This window comes from Podarcis pityusensis, assembly GCF_964106645.2.
Source record: "Podarcis pityusensis genome assembly, chromosome: 1".
Lineage (NCBI taxonomy): Eukaryota > Metazoa > Chordata > Lepidosauria > Squamata > Lacertidae > Podarcis > Podarcis pityusensis.
The window spans coordinates 64,874,485-64,889,703 of NC_138028.1; the positions used below are offsets into that span (position 1 = coordinate 64,874,485).

General features: G+C 42.7%; 1 protein-coding gene across 9 annotated transcripts in view; it reads right to left on the bottom strand.

Moving 5' to 3' along the window:
- Positions 1-15,219, bottom strand: part of DCDC1 (doublecortin domain containing 1) — a 266,837-nt gene that overhangs the window by 152,975 nt on the left and 98,643 nt on the right. For all 9 annotated transcript variants that reach the window (XR_013979717.1, XM_080982413.1, XM_080982412.1 and 6 more), the window contains exon 9: positions 10,583-10,675. Coding sequence is in view for 8 of the 9 variants with exons in the window: in XM_080982413.1 (XP_080838539.1) it covers positions 10,583-10,675 (93 nt within the window). In the remaining variant the exon portion in view is untranslated. The remainder of the gene's footprint in view (positions 1-10,582; positions 10,676-15,219) is intronic.

The window sequence follows — 15,219 nt, forward strand, 5'->3', positions numbered from 1 at the left end:
CTTTCCTTGCGCTTACTTCAGAACCATGCTGCAATCTCTCAGAAAGCGTAAGAAGTGTTTGTCCAGTCATCCAGAGCTTACCATTATATTTATTTTAATACAACGCGATACTGGACACTCCTGTGGTATCAGAGCAATGCTTATCCTAACGGAAGATTTGGGTTGTTTCTAGTCAAACATGGAAGCAGTGGGGAGAAAGATGGTGGATTGCATCTCTGCACAGAGATCACAGCATTCGATCACATTGAGTAGCTATTCTTCTAGGAAAGCTCTTTCCCCAAACATGTATCATCAGTTCAGGTTTCTTCCATTCTAGGACATGAAAGGCCTTATATTACCCTGCCTCTAGAAGAGTTAGCAGCCAGCAGTTCAGTTTAGTTGATTGCTGCCTCTTGGAGCTCATGGCCAGGACTTGTAAACCGGCACATTTGTGAGGGGCATTTTCAAGGGGAGGCATGGTGTATGAAGGCCAAGAGACATGGACGGCAAGGTTTTTAAGCAGAGGTTGTATGACCATCTGTGATGGATGCTTTAGCTGAGATTCCTACCTTGCAAGGAGTTAGACTAGATGACCCTAGGAGCCCCCTTTCAACTCTAAAATGCTTTGAGTCATGCAAAGTCAGCAGCCACCTACAACAGTGTAGAACTGCTAATTGGACAGGTAATGCTTGACAGCATAGTGGCAGGAATCCTGGGCATTCTGACCACTTAACACCAATTATTAGGGTACAGTCATCAGTTACTTTTGATATTATGTTTTTTTAAAAAATGAATTTATAATATATTTAAGTACGGTAAAGGTAAAGGGACCCCTGAACATTAGGTCTAGTCGTGAATGACTCTGGGGTTGCGGCGCTCATCTCACTTTATTGGCCGAGGGAGCCGGCGTACAGCTTCCGGGTCATGTGGCCAGCATGACTAAGCCACTTCTGGCGAACCAGAGCAGCGCACGGAAACACCGTTTACCTTCCCGCTGGAGCGGTACCTATTTATCTACTTGCACTTTGACGTGCTTTCAAACTGCTAGGTTGGCAGGAGCAGGGACCGAGCAACGGGAGCTCACCCTGTCACAGGGATTCGAACCGCCGACCTTCTGATCGGCAAGTCCTAGGCTCTGTGGTTTAACCCATCCTGTAAATAATTCTGACTGATTGTGGTGAATTTCTCACCATTAATGGAGGCATCTGTTGAGCCATCCCAAAGAGATGCTAAAGTCATTCTTTTTTTTCTGGAGTGGTGACAGCTTTTACCAGGCCCACCAATCTGTGTGAGTGGTTCGATTTGCTAATTCTACTGCATCCACCATTTGGCACCATGTTGCTAGACAAGATTATTTGGCATAAATCAGCTATGATGACAATGGAGAGCAACTTGCCATACCAAATATGACCCCAAGCCCATTTCTGGCACTGGGTTTAAAAATAGCCAATTCCTTCCCTTTTATCCTTCATGTTCCAGGAAGATAAGTTGGGTATGCATAAGAATATCTTGTGAAGAGAACGATAGTTTGCAAGGCAATTCACTCCTAAGGCACTGCTGCCCTTGCCATTAACAACTATTAAGAAAAAGCAAGCAGAAGAACGAAAGAAAGTACATTATCCATATGAACTAATAGGATAGACAGACAATGCCAAAATGTTTACATTGTAAGATGTTAGATGGTAACATTAGCATTAAATGAGGCAGGTTGTTTAGTCTTGTTTATATACTGTACCATCCTATATGTTAAAACCATGTTGCCTTTATGTTTGGATTAAAACACTTTTAATGTATTTGTATAGAGTTTTACGGTGATGCCATTATTTTTCATTATGTGAATACTGTTTGACACTCCAGAATCATGTGTGTAATTGTTCTCTTTTATATATGCCACAAGTATACATCCCCCACCAATGTATATACTGGTGGCATATACATAAAGAGAATAATGACACACATTTTAAAGATGATTACTAAGGTTACAGATTATCAACTTTGCCTGCTAATTCAGCTTTGTTAGCTCACTTAAAGTTTGTATGTGGACTTTGAGTTGCATCTTGATAAAAGAAAGAAGTACCGGTATCTGTTATTATTTGTTAGCAATGCTCTTAACGTTTCTCTGGCTACATCAGATGTACCTTTCATCAATAGACTATGCTACAAAATGTCTTTCCTGTTTTTTTCTCACTCTTTTGGAAACAAGATAATTTCAAAGGTCAATCTGCAAGTGACCAAAACCAACAATATCAAAAGTCTATGTTCCTGAACTATTGCACATTAGAATATTTTTTTCTATTTCTCTTTGCTGCAAAAGAAAAAGAAAAAAAAGTCCCTATAAAATTCTTCATTGTGAATCTTTTTTTTTCTAAAATAAAATCCCTCTCCCCCATTCAAATACAATTGTGAAAGAAGACAAAACTTGACCTTTTGTGATCCCCGTATTAATAGGTCTGTTCATAATTCAGTCTGTGTGTGGAGAAGCATCCATGTGGAAACATGCAGGCCTGTGAGATATATAGCCTTTCCCTTTGCACATTATCTGACCCTATGAATCCTTCTCACAAAAGAAGGCTTTATGTATGCATAAGTTGGGGGGGGCAATGCATACTCTCATTGTGCTTCACAAAACATGTACTCGTTCTCCAGGAAAACTCAGCATGGATTTGGTTGGATAGACTGCAAGTAGCCAGAAAAGGGAGGCTGCTGCTAAGAAGAGAGCCTATCTTTGTTTTGACTTCTTAGGTCAGATTTACATAGATGCATTTATTTTGCTTCTGTTTGGTGCTTTCTACCAAGCAAAGGTAAAAATGTACGTGAGTGGGGTAGGGGTGGTTGCCTCTTCTAACTTTACTAACATACCTGTGTTAGATCACCAGCAAAAACCACCTGCAGGGTTGCTTTTCACTTTGTGAAATGTGTGTCCATAGCACACTCCAAGTATTGAGGCATAAGCACATGCACACACAAGACCAAGGAACTGAGCTGTGACAGAACTTCTTCTGAAGCAACATATTGAGGAGTAGTGGATATAGAAGGAACCTAAGGTCACCTAATCTTCTCTCTGTGAGGTGGCATCCCAGTCATTCTGTCTTTCAACCCAATGTGCACCATGCAATGAAATCAGTGCCTTGCTTCCGCTTTGTTTTTCTGCTATAAAAACACAAACATATTCTATGACCTGAAGGAGAAATAGGTTTGGAAGTTGTGAGCAGCAACTTGTGAAATCTACAGAGCTGTGGAGAGGCTTGGCAGGAATTCCAGTACTAAGGGGCCAGGGCCAGGTGGAAGTGAACCCAATTTAGCCAGTAGATGAAAATTCAAAGACTACATTATTAACAATATATGGGAAATGGACCACAACTAGAGATGGGGAAGAAATTCAATTCAGTTTGCATCAAGGGTGAACACTTTCCAAAAAAAAAAAAAAAAATGCAAACAGTTTCAAAGATACCCTTTGAAATTCACACTTATCCAAATTTTGCAGTTCTCCAGTCAAGTAATGTGTACAAAAATGCATATACTAAAATGTGCCTATAAATGCATCTATTAGTGAAAATGCATCATATCATGGGAAATCGCTCATATAGGCCTACCTGGGGGAGAATGAATGTCCTTATGGATCTTGGGAAGACAATAAAAAACTGGAATGCAACGAAACGGAGGTAAAAGGAACTCAAAAGTGTGTTTATCAATAACACCAATGCAATATGCTTGCTGTAGGACTGTTTTTAAAATAGTAACTATGGAATCCGTAGGATCTCTAGAAATTTTCACATTTTGCAACACAGGGGTTTGTTTGTTTACTCAAGGTTGGCAGAAGTTGGCACAGAGCAACAGGAGCTCACCCCGTCGCACATATTTGAACCAACGACCTTCTGACTGGCATGCCCAAGAGGCTCAGTGGTTTAGACCACAGCACCAGTGCACAAGTGCAACACACTTTGCAAGTGAGGTGAATGCTACAATCACTCGGGTCCTATTTTGACATAATGCTGACTTCTAGGTATGCAATGAAACAGGCAAGCTATGAGATTTCCCCCTTGTGGGAATCCTGCCCAGAAGCTATTCCAGAAATAACCATATGGGCGAATAATTCTGATGTAAATGTTTCACAGGTTTGCCTCCATGGGGAATTATTTAAAGAGAACTGAGGTGGAGGCACATACACCAGTAAGAATATAAAATGTTGCTAGGTGTTGGGCAGTAAAGTAGTTTTCATGGATTCCTGCTGCATCCCCTAAAAACAGGACCGCAGAGTTGCAGGACCCTCCAGAAAAGCATGGAAGGTGTTGGGCTACAGTGAAGAGTGGGGAGTTGAAAAAGCTTTCTTCCCCTTCCCTTTCACTCACGGAACACCACATTCAATTCAACTCATGCTTTATATATGCATGCTTTTAATTACTATATCAGGAACTGAGATGACTGGATTAAAATAACAGCAATGAACCAAGGTTTTGGATAAAATAGTCGAACAGTTTGGAGAAAATCTGCAGTGTAGAAAACAAAACCAAGTTCCATTAAATGCCAACCACTGTTTAAAGAGGTCTAGAAATGAGTTATCTTATTATATGGTAACCTTAGTTTTTCTGTTATCGCTTGAAAATAAGTACTAAATTTATTTCTACAACATCTGGATTATTAACCAGGAATAACAATTAGCTACAGGGTTCTAAATGAATTTCAAGCACTGCAAGAGTTCAGACTTCAAAATAGCAGCAAAAGATTTTACTAATAGTATTGTAATAAAATTAGTTAAATGTCTTAATCTTCTCTCTGAAAGAAGAAGGTTTGGGTACTCCAGAAATCGACATGGAGATAATGCTCCAATTTTGCTTTGAAGCAATTTTGTATTATTTCACTTATAGAATATGCTGTCAAGTTCACAGCATGAAGCTTTGCAAGGAAAAGTCTTGATTTAATAGTTCTTCATTACAATGTTTCCTGCGGAATCTCATGATTAGCACACTAGGTCTTGATGCTGTAAACTACAGTTTTTCCATAAAAGTAAGAATTTAGTTAACATTTTCCTTTGGAACAACAATAACAGGGCCTGGGAAACTGTGGCTCTTCCATTGCATCCACAGCCCTGCTGGCCAGGGCACAATGTGGTAGTACACAGTTTTGTTTTTTGCTGCACAATTGCCACATTAGAGCAGCCGTGGGGACTGAAGATTGGGCCCCTCGTTGACTCGAAGGAGTTCTTGATCTTGTGGATCCAGAGCCTCTGCCATCCCATCACCGATCTGCCCTCCAAAGTCCCATTTAGGGGCTTTCCATTGGCTACCTTTGGAAAGCCACCAGCAGTAGCTGATCACTCTGCTTGGGACCCTAGTACAAGAAAGCCTCCCACACATACATGGTGCCACTTCTCTCCACTGCCAGAGGCTTCTTGAGAGCCAACTGCACTGCGTCATTGTCCCCTAGCCTGTGCTGAACTCCTATACATACTTACCTAGAAATAAATTCCACTGAACCCATGTACAGAATTGCAGAATTTTTTTTGTCTGCATGATTAAAAATGGAGCTCATCTTGACAGGTTTGGGGTTGGGTTTTTTGCAGCGCGGCTTAGAGAAATTTCTTATTTGAAAAAGTTAGATATATATTCAAACACCTGGACTACATCTAGGTTCAATTCCTCCAGGTAAAGACTCCTGTCTGAAACCCTGGAGAACAGCTGCCCGTAATCAGTGTAGATCAGTCTTTCTCAAACTTGGATCTCCAGCTGTTGTTGAACTACAACTCCCATCATACAGACCACTGGTCCTGCTAGCTAGGAATAATGGGAGTTGTATTCCAACAACAGCTGGAGAGCCAAGTTTGAGAAACACTGATGTAGATAATACTGAGCTAGATGTATGAGTGATCTGATTCAGTGAAAAGACAGCTTCCTATGCTCCTTGTATCCTTAATTCCACTACCCAAAGAGTCTAAAATGTTTCACTGGGGAATAAAAGAACTATCTATTTGGGTCCAGCAGAACGTCAGTGGCTAAACAAGGTACACAGAATCATAAACGCTTTTCTGTTTTAAAGTTTTTATTTGTATGTCTGTAATAGTACATTTTTGACAAATCTGTAATATGCTTCTTTTATTTATTAAATTCGTTAGTCACTTTATCTTGCCCAAAGCAACTTACAACCAAACGATGAATAAATGTATAGGTCATAATAAGCCACTATACATGTTTATGCAGAACTTAGAAGAAAGTACTAATTTGTCATGCTTATGAATATCTAACTTCACTGAAACTATTCTAAGAAAATGTTGCTGCTGATGCAAATTTTGCTGCTGATACAAAGTGATATTAATGGGTGATTGGCGTATTTGAATACTGCCACTGACTATGAGGAAATGTCTTTGGAGATCACTCAAAATGGGCCAGGAGACATTATTTCTTTCTTGAAGGACAGTTCCAGGCCCTGTGGTGGGAAAAGTCCTGTGTACCCAGTGTGTGAGAGAAGTGCATGGATACTGTTTAAGGGCAGAGGCCTTCCAGATGAATTATCCTCAAGGCGCTTACAACTAATGGCAATAATACAGTACATAGCAAAGAAACAAACACCACACACAAAATCTGTAAGACCTTAGTTTGCCAGCCAAGAGATGGGACCAGCGTGTGCTATCTTCAGTTCTACAGTCCCAGGGCAACTAGTTGGAGCAAAATTAGTTTTTTCCCCCTGGTGGGGGTTGGGTGGGGCAGCATGAGGAGATCAAGATCCATGCAGTTTCTCCTTCTGTAGCTGATTAAGGGGATACAGTGGTACCTCGGGTTACAGACGCTTCAGGTTACAGACGCTTCAGGTTACAGACTCCGCTAACCCAGAAATAGTACCTCGGGTTAAGAACTTTGCTTCAGGATGAGAACAGAAATCACACGGTGGCGGGGTGGCGGCAGCAGGAGGCCCCATTAGCTAAAGTGGTACCTCAGGTTAAGAACAGTTTCAGGTTAAGAACGGACCTCCAGAACGAATTAAGTTCTTAACCCAAGGTACCACTGTATAGCCAAAGCTTTGCTCAGTTTTGTCATCTGCAGGGCTGGCCCATGACATTTTGGCACCTGAGACAGACCCTGAAATGGTGCTCCCCTTCACACCAGTGAAGATCTACATCAGGAACAAGGTGGGAAGAAAGACTGACATCAGGATTTGCTGCCATCTGAAACAGTTGCCTCACCTTGCCTTGTGGGTGAGCCAGTCCTGAATAAAGATCTACATAGGGATCTGCTGCCCCTGTGGATCTGGCCACCTGAGGCAGTCACCTCACCCTGCCTCATGGGTTGGCCAGTCTTAGTAATCTGTTAGGATGTGCCACTGCTTTCCCTGTCTGCTTTATAATGAGATGGACCAAAGTAGTTCTGGTTCACCTTTGGAAGACCCAATCCAGAACAGGTGTTAAGTTTGTAGCTTGCTTTCTTCATTCTCCCACACATTATGAACAGCAGGTATTCAGATAAATTTGGAGGACTTCCGTTTTGTGGACTTGAGCTGAGTACTAGTTAACAGAACAGGAAAAGAATTTTACCAAGACTCCACGTTGGCAAAGGGTCTGTGGGCTTTATTTCCACTTTAAAAGGTCATTGTGCTATTCTGCATTATGTCACAACTGGTGCATGAACAGGCAATATAGTATGGGGGAGGAAGGAAGGTTGGCCACTTCATAAACCCCTGCAGGGATCCCACCTGGGGCTTCAGGAGTTTGGACACAAAAAGTAGGGCATATGACCAGCATTTTGAGTGGAGAAGTGGAGTGAACAGTAGATTAAACAATCTATGGCTTTTTAACTGGGGTGGGGTATTGTGGGTTTTGTGTGTGTGTGTTTTGTTGCCATGTTATGTATTGTTGTGTTTTTATATTGTAATAATAATAATAATAATAATAATAATAATGGACCTCCTTTTCTGCACAATGGCCCTTGTAAATTTCCAGTGTTGCATGAAATACAGCTCTGTTGATCCTAAGAAGAAGATGATCCTAACTGTGAGAAGTGAAGTTACAGGGAACCAGCCAGAGGGCCTTCTTGGTAGTGGCGCTCTCCCTGTGGAACACCCTCCCTTCAGTTAAAGGGGATAAGGAGGTAAAGCAGCTAAGGAGATAAAGAAGTATACAACTTTTAGAAGACATCTGAAGGCAGCCCGGTATCAGGAAGTTTTTTATGTTTGATGTTTTATTAGGTTTCGATATATGCTGAAAGTGGCCTAGAGTGGCTGGGTGTAAATACAGTGGTACCTCGGGTTAAGTACTTAATTCGTTCTGGAGGACCATTCTTAACCTGAAACTGTTCCTAACCTGAAGTACCACTTTAGCTAATGGGGCCTCCTGCTGCTGTCGCACCACCGGAGCCCAATTTCTGTTCTTATCCTTAAGCAAAGTTCTTAACCTGAAGCACTATTTCTGGCTTAGTGGAGTGTGTAACCTGAAGTGTATGTAACCTGAAGCGTATGTAACCCGAGGTACCACTGTAATAAAATTATATGATGATGGTGATGATGATGATGAAGAAGAAAAAGAAAATCATCTATACATGAGTGCTGTGCCCGTAGTAGAACTGAATTCTGTCAGCTATGGATAGGCCTCTAGTGCATCAGTTTTAAAAACTACAAGAAGAAAAACCACCCCAACCCTCGAAAGATAAATTACAAAATATTTCAATAAGCTACACTTAATCTAGCTAGTAATGCATGAAAATCATTTCCGAATCTGAACAAATTAATTAATTGGGAAGGAACTACAACTTGTGTACTTGTAAAAAAGTATCTTGAATATATTTTTACTCTGAAGTATCTTCGGTGCCAGGTGAAGACTTTTTATTTTCCCAGCCCTTTTAAGAGCGTCCACTCTTAAAGAAAACATCATTAGATCCCTTAGATCTATCCAATTACCGCCCGGTTTCGAATCTTCCATTCCTGGGTAAGGTGATTGAGAGAGCGGTTGCTGAACAGCTTGGTAGGTTTCTGGATGAAACATCGGCTCTGGATCCATTCCAGTCCAGCTTCCGCGCTGGTCATGGGACCGAGACGGCTCTGGTCGCCCTAACAGATGATCTCCGCAGGCAGCTGGATCGAGGCGGATTGGGGCTGCTGATTCTTCTAGACCTGTCAGCAGCCTTCGACATGGTCGATCACGAACTCCTGGACCACCGCCTTGCCGACGTGGGGATCCAGGGCACAGTCCTTCAATGGCTGCGCTCGTTTCTCTCTGGTCGGGGACAGAGGGTGGCGCTTGGGGGGGAATTGTCATCGCACCACTCCTTGGTGTGTGGAGTGCCTCAGGGTGCGATTCTCTCCCCGATGCTTTTTAACATCTTTATGCGCCCCCTTGCCCAGCTTGTCCGGAGTTTTGGGCTGGGTTGCCATCAGTATGCCGATGACACCCAACTCTATCTGTTGATGGATGGCCATCCTGACTCGGCCGCAGATACACTGACCAGACGTCTGGAAGCTGTGGCTGGATGGTTACGTGGGAGCCGGTTGAAGTTAAATCCTTCGAAGACAGAGGTCCTCTGGCTGGGACGGGACGATATGGGATTGAGGGGGCAACTCCCATCTCTTGCGGGGGTGCAATTAGTGCCAGCATCATCCGTTAAGAGTTTGGGTGTAATCTTCGATACCTCCCTCTCTATGGAGGCGCAGATTACAGCTATAACAAAGGCGGCATTTTTTCATCTCTGCCAAGCTAAGCAAATGGCTCCTTATCTCTCTCGCCCTGACCTAGCCACTGTGATCCATGCGACGGTCACCTCCAGATTGGATTATTGTAACTCGCTCTACGTGGGGCTGCCCTTGAGACTGACCCAGAAACTCCAGCGGGTGCAGAATGCCGCGGCGAGACTCCTTATGGGGTCTTCGCTGCGAGATCATATTCATCCGGTACTATACCAACTGCACTGGCTCCCGGTGGAGTACAGGATCAGGTTTAAGGTGCTGGTTTAAACCTTTAAAGCCCTATACGGCCTAGCACCCTCGTACCTATGGGACCGCCTCTCCTGGTATGTCCCACAGAGAAATTTACGGTCTGCAAATAAAAACATCCTGAAGATCCCAGGCCACAGAGAGGTTAGGCTGGCCTCAACTAGAGCCAGGGCTTTCTCGGCCGCGGCTCCAATCTGGTGGAACGCTCTGTCACAAGAGACTAGGGCCCTGCGGGACCTGACATCTTTTCGCAGGGCCTGCAAGACAGAGCTGTTCCACCAGGCCTTTGGTCAGGGAGCAGCCTGACCCCCTCCTCTGGCAATCTGCACAGAATTTTGCTTAATGGTTGCCATCAATTTGATTTTAATTAATTTTATAATGAATGTTTTTAGAATGCTGGATTATTTTGATTGTTGTTAGCTGCCCTGTGCCCAGCTTCGGCTGGGGAGGGTGGGATATAAATAAAATTTATTATTATTATTATTATTAGCCTCAGAAACTTGTTTAGTTCAGTTTTATTTTCTGCTGTTTAAATTTCAGATTTTGTGCTGCATTGAGATTTATGACAATTATTTTAATCTTATATTTTAGGTCATAAGCCAACCACATAACTTCTTTGGTGTTGAGGAGGAAAATAAATGTTACGTATACAAAACCATATCTGCTGTTTTGCTAACGAGTACTATTCACTTACTTCATCTTGTTCTGAATATAATTCTTCTTTTTTCATTGATAGAATGCCCTTGTCTGTGATTTTCTCTTTCTGGCCATCTATGGCATAATCCAGCTAAAAAAGATGACAAAAATTGTGAAAAGACACATTATTTCTATCAGCTCTTGACAGCAGATTTCCTGGATCTTCCTGTATTGAGCGGAAGAACAAGAGCATGAGTGCCTTGCCCGTCCACTGGGCACAGCTGTACCATCAGACACCTATTGTGGTACCATAGCCTTTTAGAAACATAGAATTGTAGAGTTGGAAGGAAGCACGAGGGTCATCCTGGCCAGCCCCCTGCAATGCAGGAATCTTTTGCCCAATGTGGGGCTTGAACCTTAAGAGTGTCCTGAACTACCAACTGAGCTATCCCAGCTTGACAGGGTGTACTTGAGTAAAATGTGGTCCAAAGAATTACTTCATATTCTGGAAACTGAAGTATAGTTTAGGTCAACACATAGTGGATTTTTCATGTGTATGTCATTAAAACTTTAATCCTATTCGTATAGATGCCTAGAGAAAAGGACAGATGCACATGGTGGGCTGGGTATGAAACCATAATCTTGCTTTCCCACTAGGGAAGTACAGTCAAACCTCAGAACTAGAACGGCTCTGTTCCCGAAAGTTTCAGCTCCTAAACACTGAAAACCTGGAAGTGCTTCAGTTTTCGAACATTCCTCAGAAGTCGAACAACTTCCGAGGCTCGGTTTTCTTTTTCTTTTTCATTTATTTTGCAGCCAGCCCACTGAAAGTTTCAGAAGCCGAATGGTCTTCAAAAACAGAAGTTCCACGATAATTAGACTATCTCATGCTTAGTTTTAGAGTAGAAATACAGGGACAATTCACCTTCAATCAATCCATCATTTTATTTGTATGCCATCTTTTCAAAGTTAAAACATTTAAGAATTATATATCTTACAACAGCTAAGAATTACGTAACTACAAACGTGACAAAAGTCATCATAAAAATAATCAGAAGTACACAGCCAAATCAAACAATTTCCACATAAATCACAAGATCCAAAATAGCGATACAAAAAATTAACAATGCCCCCCCCCAACCCCTAAGCAAGACCCGAGCCCAAGATTTTGTTCAGCAATGTCAGCTGAATTCAGTCAGGGCCCTGCCCTCCCAGGTCAGGTGGAGAAAGGCCTGCAAGGCAGGGAGCAAATATTCTATCTATGACTCACAGCCAAGATGGTCAACATCAAAATTTGCAGTGATTTTAATGGAACGCCATCTAGTAGATATGAGACATAGTATCAACTTTGGGAAGCTAAGGTCTATAGAAACTATTTATACATAAAACTCTTTCACTCTTACGCACAGCTAAAGTCTGGATGAGTCTTATTGATGCAAGAGATACATTGTCACATGACTGGGCACTGATGTACCAACTGAACTGAAAGCTCAACTGATAGAACTGGCAGCACAAGTTACAGGTAATGCTAAAGAATTACTGATTAATCCATCTCTGGCAAATAAAAAAGGATTAGCACACACTGGGGGGAAATTAAATGAACATTTTAGTACAATACACTCTTATTATAAATGAACAGATTACTCATACAAGCATTTAAATTTTTGACTCTATATTATTGAGAATTAAGCATGTTAAATATACAATATTATGGTGTATACAAATTTAAATAAAAGTTAAATCAAGGGAGTGTATTTTCACATTGGAAAATTATTATGCAGTGTTAATAGCATCTCCTTCAGGTACCCAGACATAATGATAATATGCCTCTTTTTCTCTTTTTTTTAGGGTACAATTCTCCTGTCACTTATGCCTACTGCATATTTACTTTTGGCATAATTTATCTGGAAGAGACACATAATAGATCTCTCTCGTTAAGACTGTATGAAATTGTAGTTTGTTCTTTCTAGGTTCGCATTTCATGTGACATCAAAGTGTGTGGAAAAACAAGCTACGCTGCATCTCACAGAGCCAGTAGGAAGCTTACCCAACAGAACTGTGAAGTACTGTTCCAGAATGCCAGCTTCTTCCCCGAATCCACTTATTTCCCCTTTTTTAGTCTCTAGCTTCTTATTGGGTGCCCTTTGCCCAGAACTGGAAGCTTTTAACTTCAGTTGTTTGGCTAATCTCAGTTAAAGAATGAAACTGAATGCAAGGAAGAAAAGCAGTCTGGAATTCAGGTTACAGGTAGGTAGCCGTGTTGGTCTGCCGTAGTCGAAACAAAATAAAAAAATTCCTTCCAGTAGCCTTAGAGTCCAACTAAGTTTGTTATTGGTATAAGTTTTCATGCACACTGAAACTGCCTTGGTCACACTGGTTGATGATCTCCGGCGGGCTGGGGACAAAGGTGAGAGCTGTTTCCTAGTTCTGCTGGATCTCTTAGCGGCTTTTGACACCATCGACCATAACATCCTTCTGGACCGTCTAGAGGGGCTGGGAGCTGGGGGCACTGTTATACTGTGATTCTGCTCCTTCCTCCTGGGCCATGTCCAGAAAGTGGTGGTGGGGATGAGTGTTCAGACCCCTGGGCTCTCACTTGTGGGGTTCCTCAGGGTTCTGTCCTCTCCCCCATGCTTTTCAACATCTACATGCAGCCGCTGGGAGAGATCATCAGGGGGTTTGGGCTGGGTATTCATCACTATGCGGATGATACCCAGCTCTACCTCTCTTTCAAATCAGAACCAGTGAAGGCGGTGAAGGTCCTGTGTGAGTGCCTGGAGGCGGTTGGAGGATGGATGGCGGCTAACAGATTGCGGTTGAATCCTGACAAGACAGAAGTACTATTTTGGGGGGACAGGAGGCGGGCAGGTGTGGAGGACTCCCTGGTCCAGAATGGGGTAACTGTGCCCCTGAAGGACCAGGTGCACAGCCTGGGAGTCATTCTGGACTCACAGCTGTCCATGGAGGTGCAGGTCAATTCTGTGTCCAGGGCAGCTGTTTATCAGCTCCATCTGATACACAGGCTGAGACCCTACCTGCCCACAGACTGTATCGCCAGAGTGGTGCATGCTCTAATCTCTCACTTGGACTACTGCGATGCTCTCTACGTGGGGCTAACTTTGAAGGTGACCCAGAAACTACAACTAATCCAGAATGCGGCAGCTAGACTGGTGACTGGGGGCGGCTGCCGAGACCATATAACACTGGTCTTGAAAGACCTACATTGGCTCCCAGTACGTTTCTGAGGACAATTCAAAGTGTTGGTGCTGACCTTTAAAGCTCTAAATGGCCTCGGTCCAGTATACCTGAAGGAGCGTCTCCACCCCCATTGTTCTGCCCAGACACTGAGGTCCAGCACCGAGGGCCTTCTGGCAGTTCCCTAGCTGCGAGAAGCCAAGTTACAGGGAACCAGGCAGAGGGCCTTCTCGGTAGTGGCACCCGCCCTGTGGAACACCCTCTCACCAGATGTCAAAGAGAAAAACAACTACCAGACTTTTAGAAGACATCTGAAGGCAGCCCTGTTTAGGGAAACTTTTAATGTTTAATAGGTTATTGTATTTTAATATTTTGTTGGAAGCCGCCCAGAGTGGCTGGGGAAACCCAACCAGATTGGCGGGGTATAAATAATAAATTGTTATTATTGTTGTTGGTGGTCTCTAAGGTGCTACTGGAAGGATTTTTTTTTTATTTTGTTTCAGTTTCAGGTGGTACCTATACCATCCATGTCCCTCCAATGAAGACAAATCTCCTTCGTGAAAGCATCCTGTCATCCCTCTCCTAGCCTGTTGTCTGCTCTTCACACAGCAGTGGAGCAGTTAGGGAAACATCAGTCAAAGCAAGCCTCTTCCAGCCAGACTATATTTTCATTCAGACAGGCCAGCCCTGGGATACAGTAGCAATGATCCTCAGCTGTACCTGACTTGTCACAATGACAAATACACCCAAAGTGTCCCTCTCCCAGAGTACTTCCCAATAGTGTATAATAACAAATACACTAAAAGCTCTCAGAGCAGGAGTTAAAAGAGTGTGGCTAACTCAGCATTAAGAATAATTTTCAAGAGAGAGAAACAAGAAACACCAGGGGGTGTTTATCTGAGTTGGGTAACTTATAGCTGAAATTTATTGAAGACTGTAGAAAGTGCAACAGACTGCAACAGACTGTAGAAAGTGCAACAGTGTCAGCACCTGACACTGTTGCCATGATTTTCAGCAGCTGCACTTAGTCAGTAGTCCTGCATCCTAATGAGACAGAAGATCAGTTTTTTTGGATTAGCAACAAATCAAAGCAGGATAACAGATTAATTACATCACAGATTGCAGCTAAAGCATGTACCTTTGTCTTCTTAAACATACCTGACCAAAATTTGCTTGGCCTTATCATTTAGCAACCATAGTGATATACATAATCTCGAGTATAGATCAGTTACTTAGATCCCATTAAAATCCATGAAATTTAAGCAATCTATATGCAGAATTATGAGCAGTGCACATACTACATATTTCTTGAGTTTGGACCAATGTTGAATAAAACTTTATAAATTCTGCCTGTGCTGGCTATGCTGCAAGCTTATTTTGGAACTGAGCTGCTGCTCTTATGTAAAGGTAAAGGTACCCCTGACCGTTAGGTCCAGTCGCAGATGACTTTGGGATTGCGGCGCTCATCTCGCTTTATTGGCCGAGGGAGCCGACGTTTGT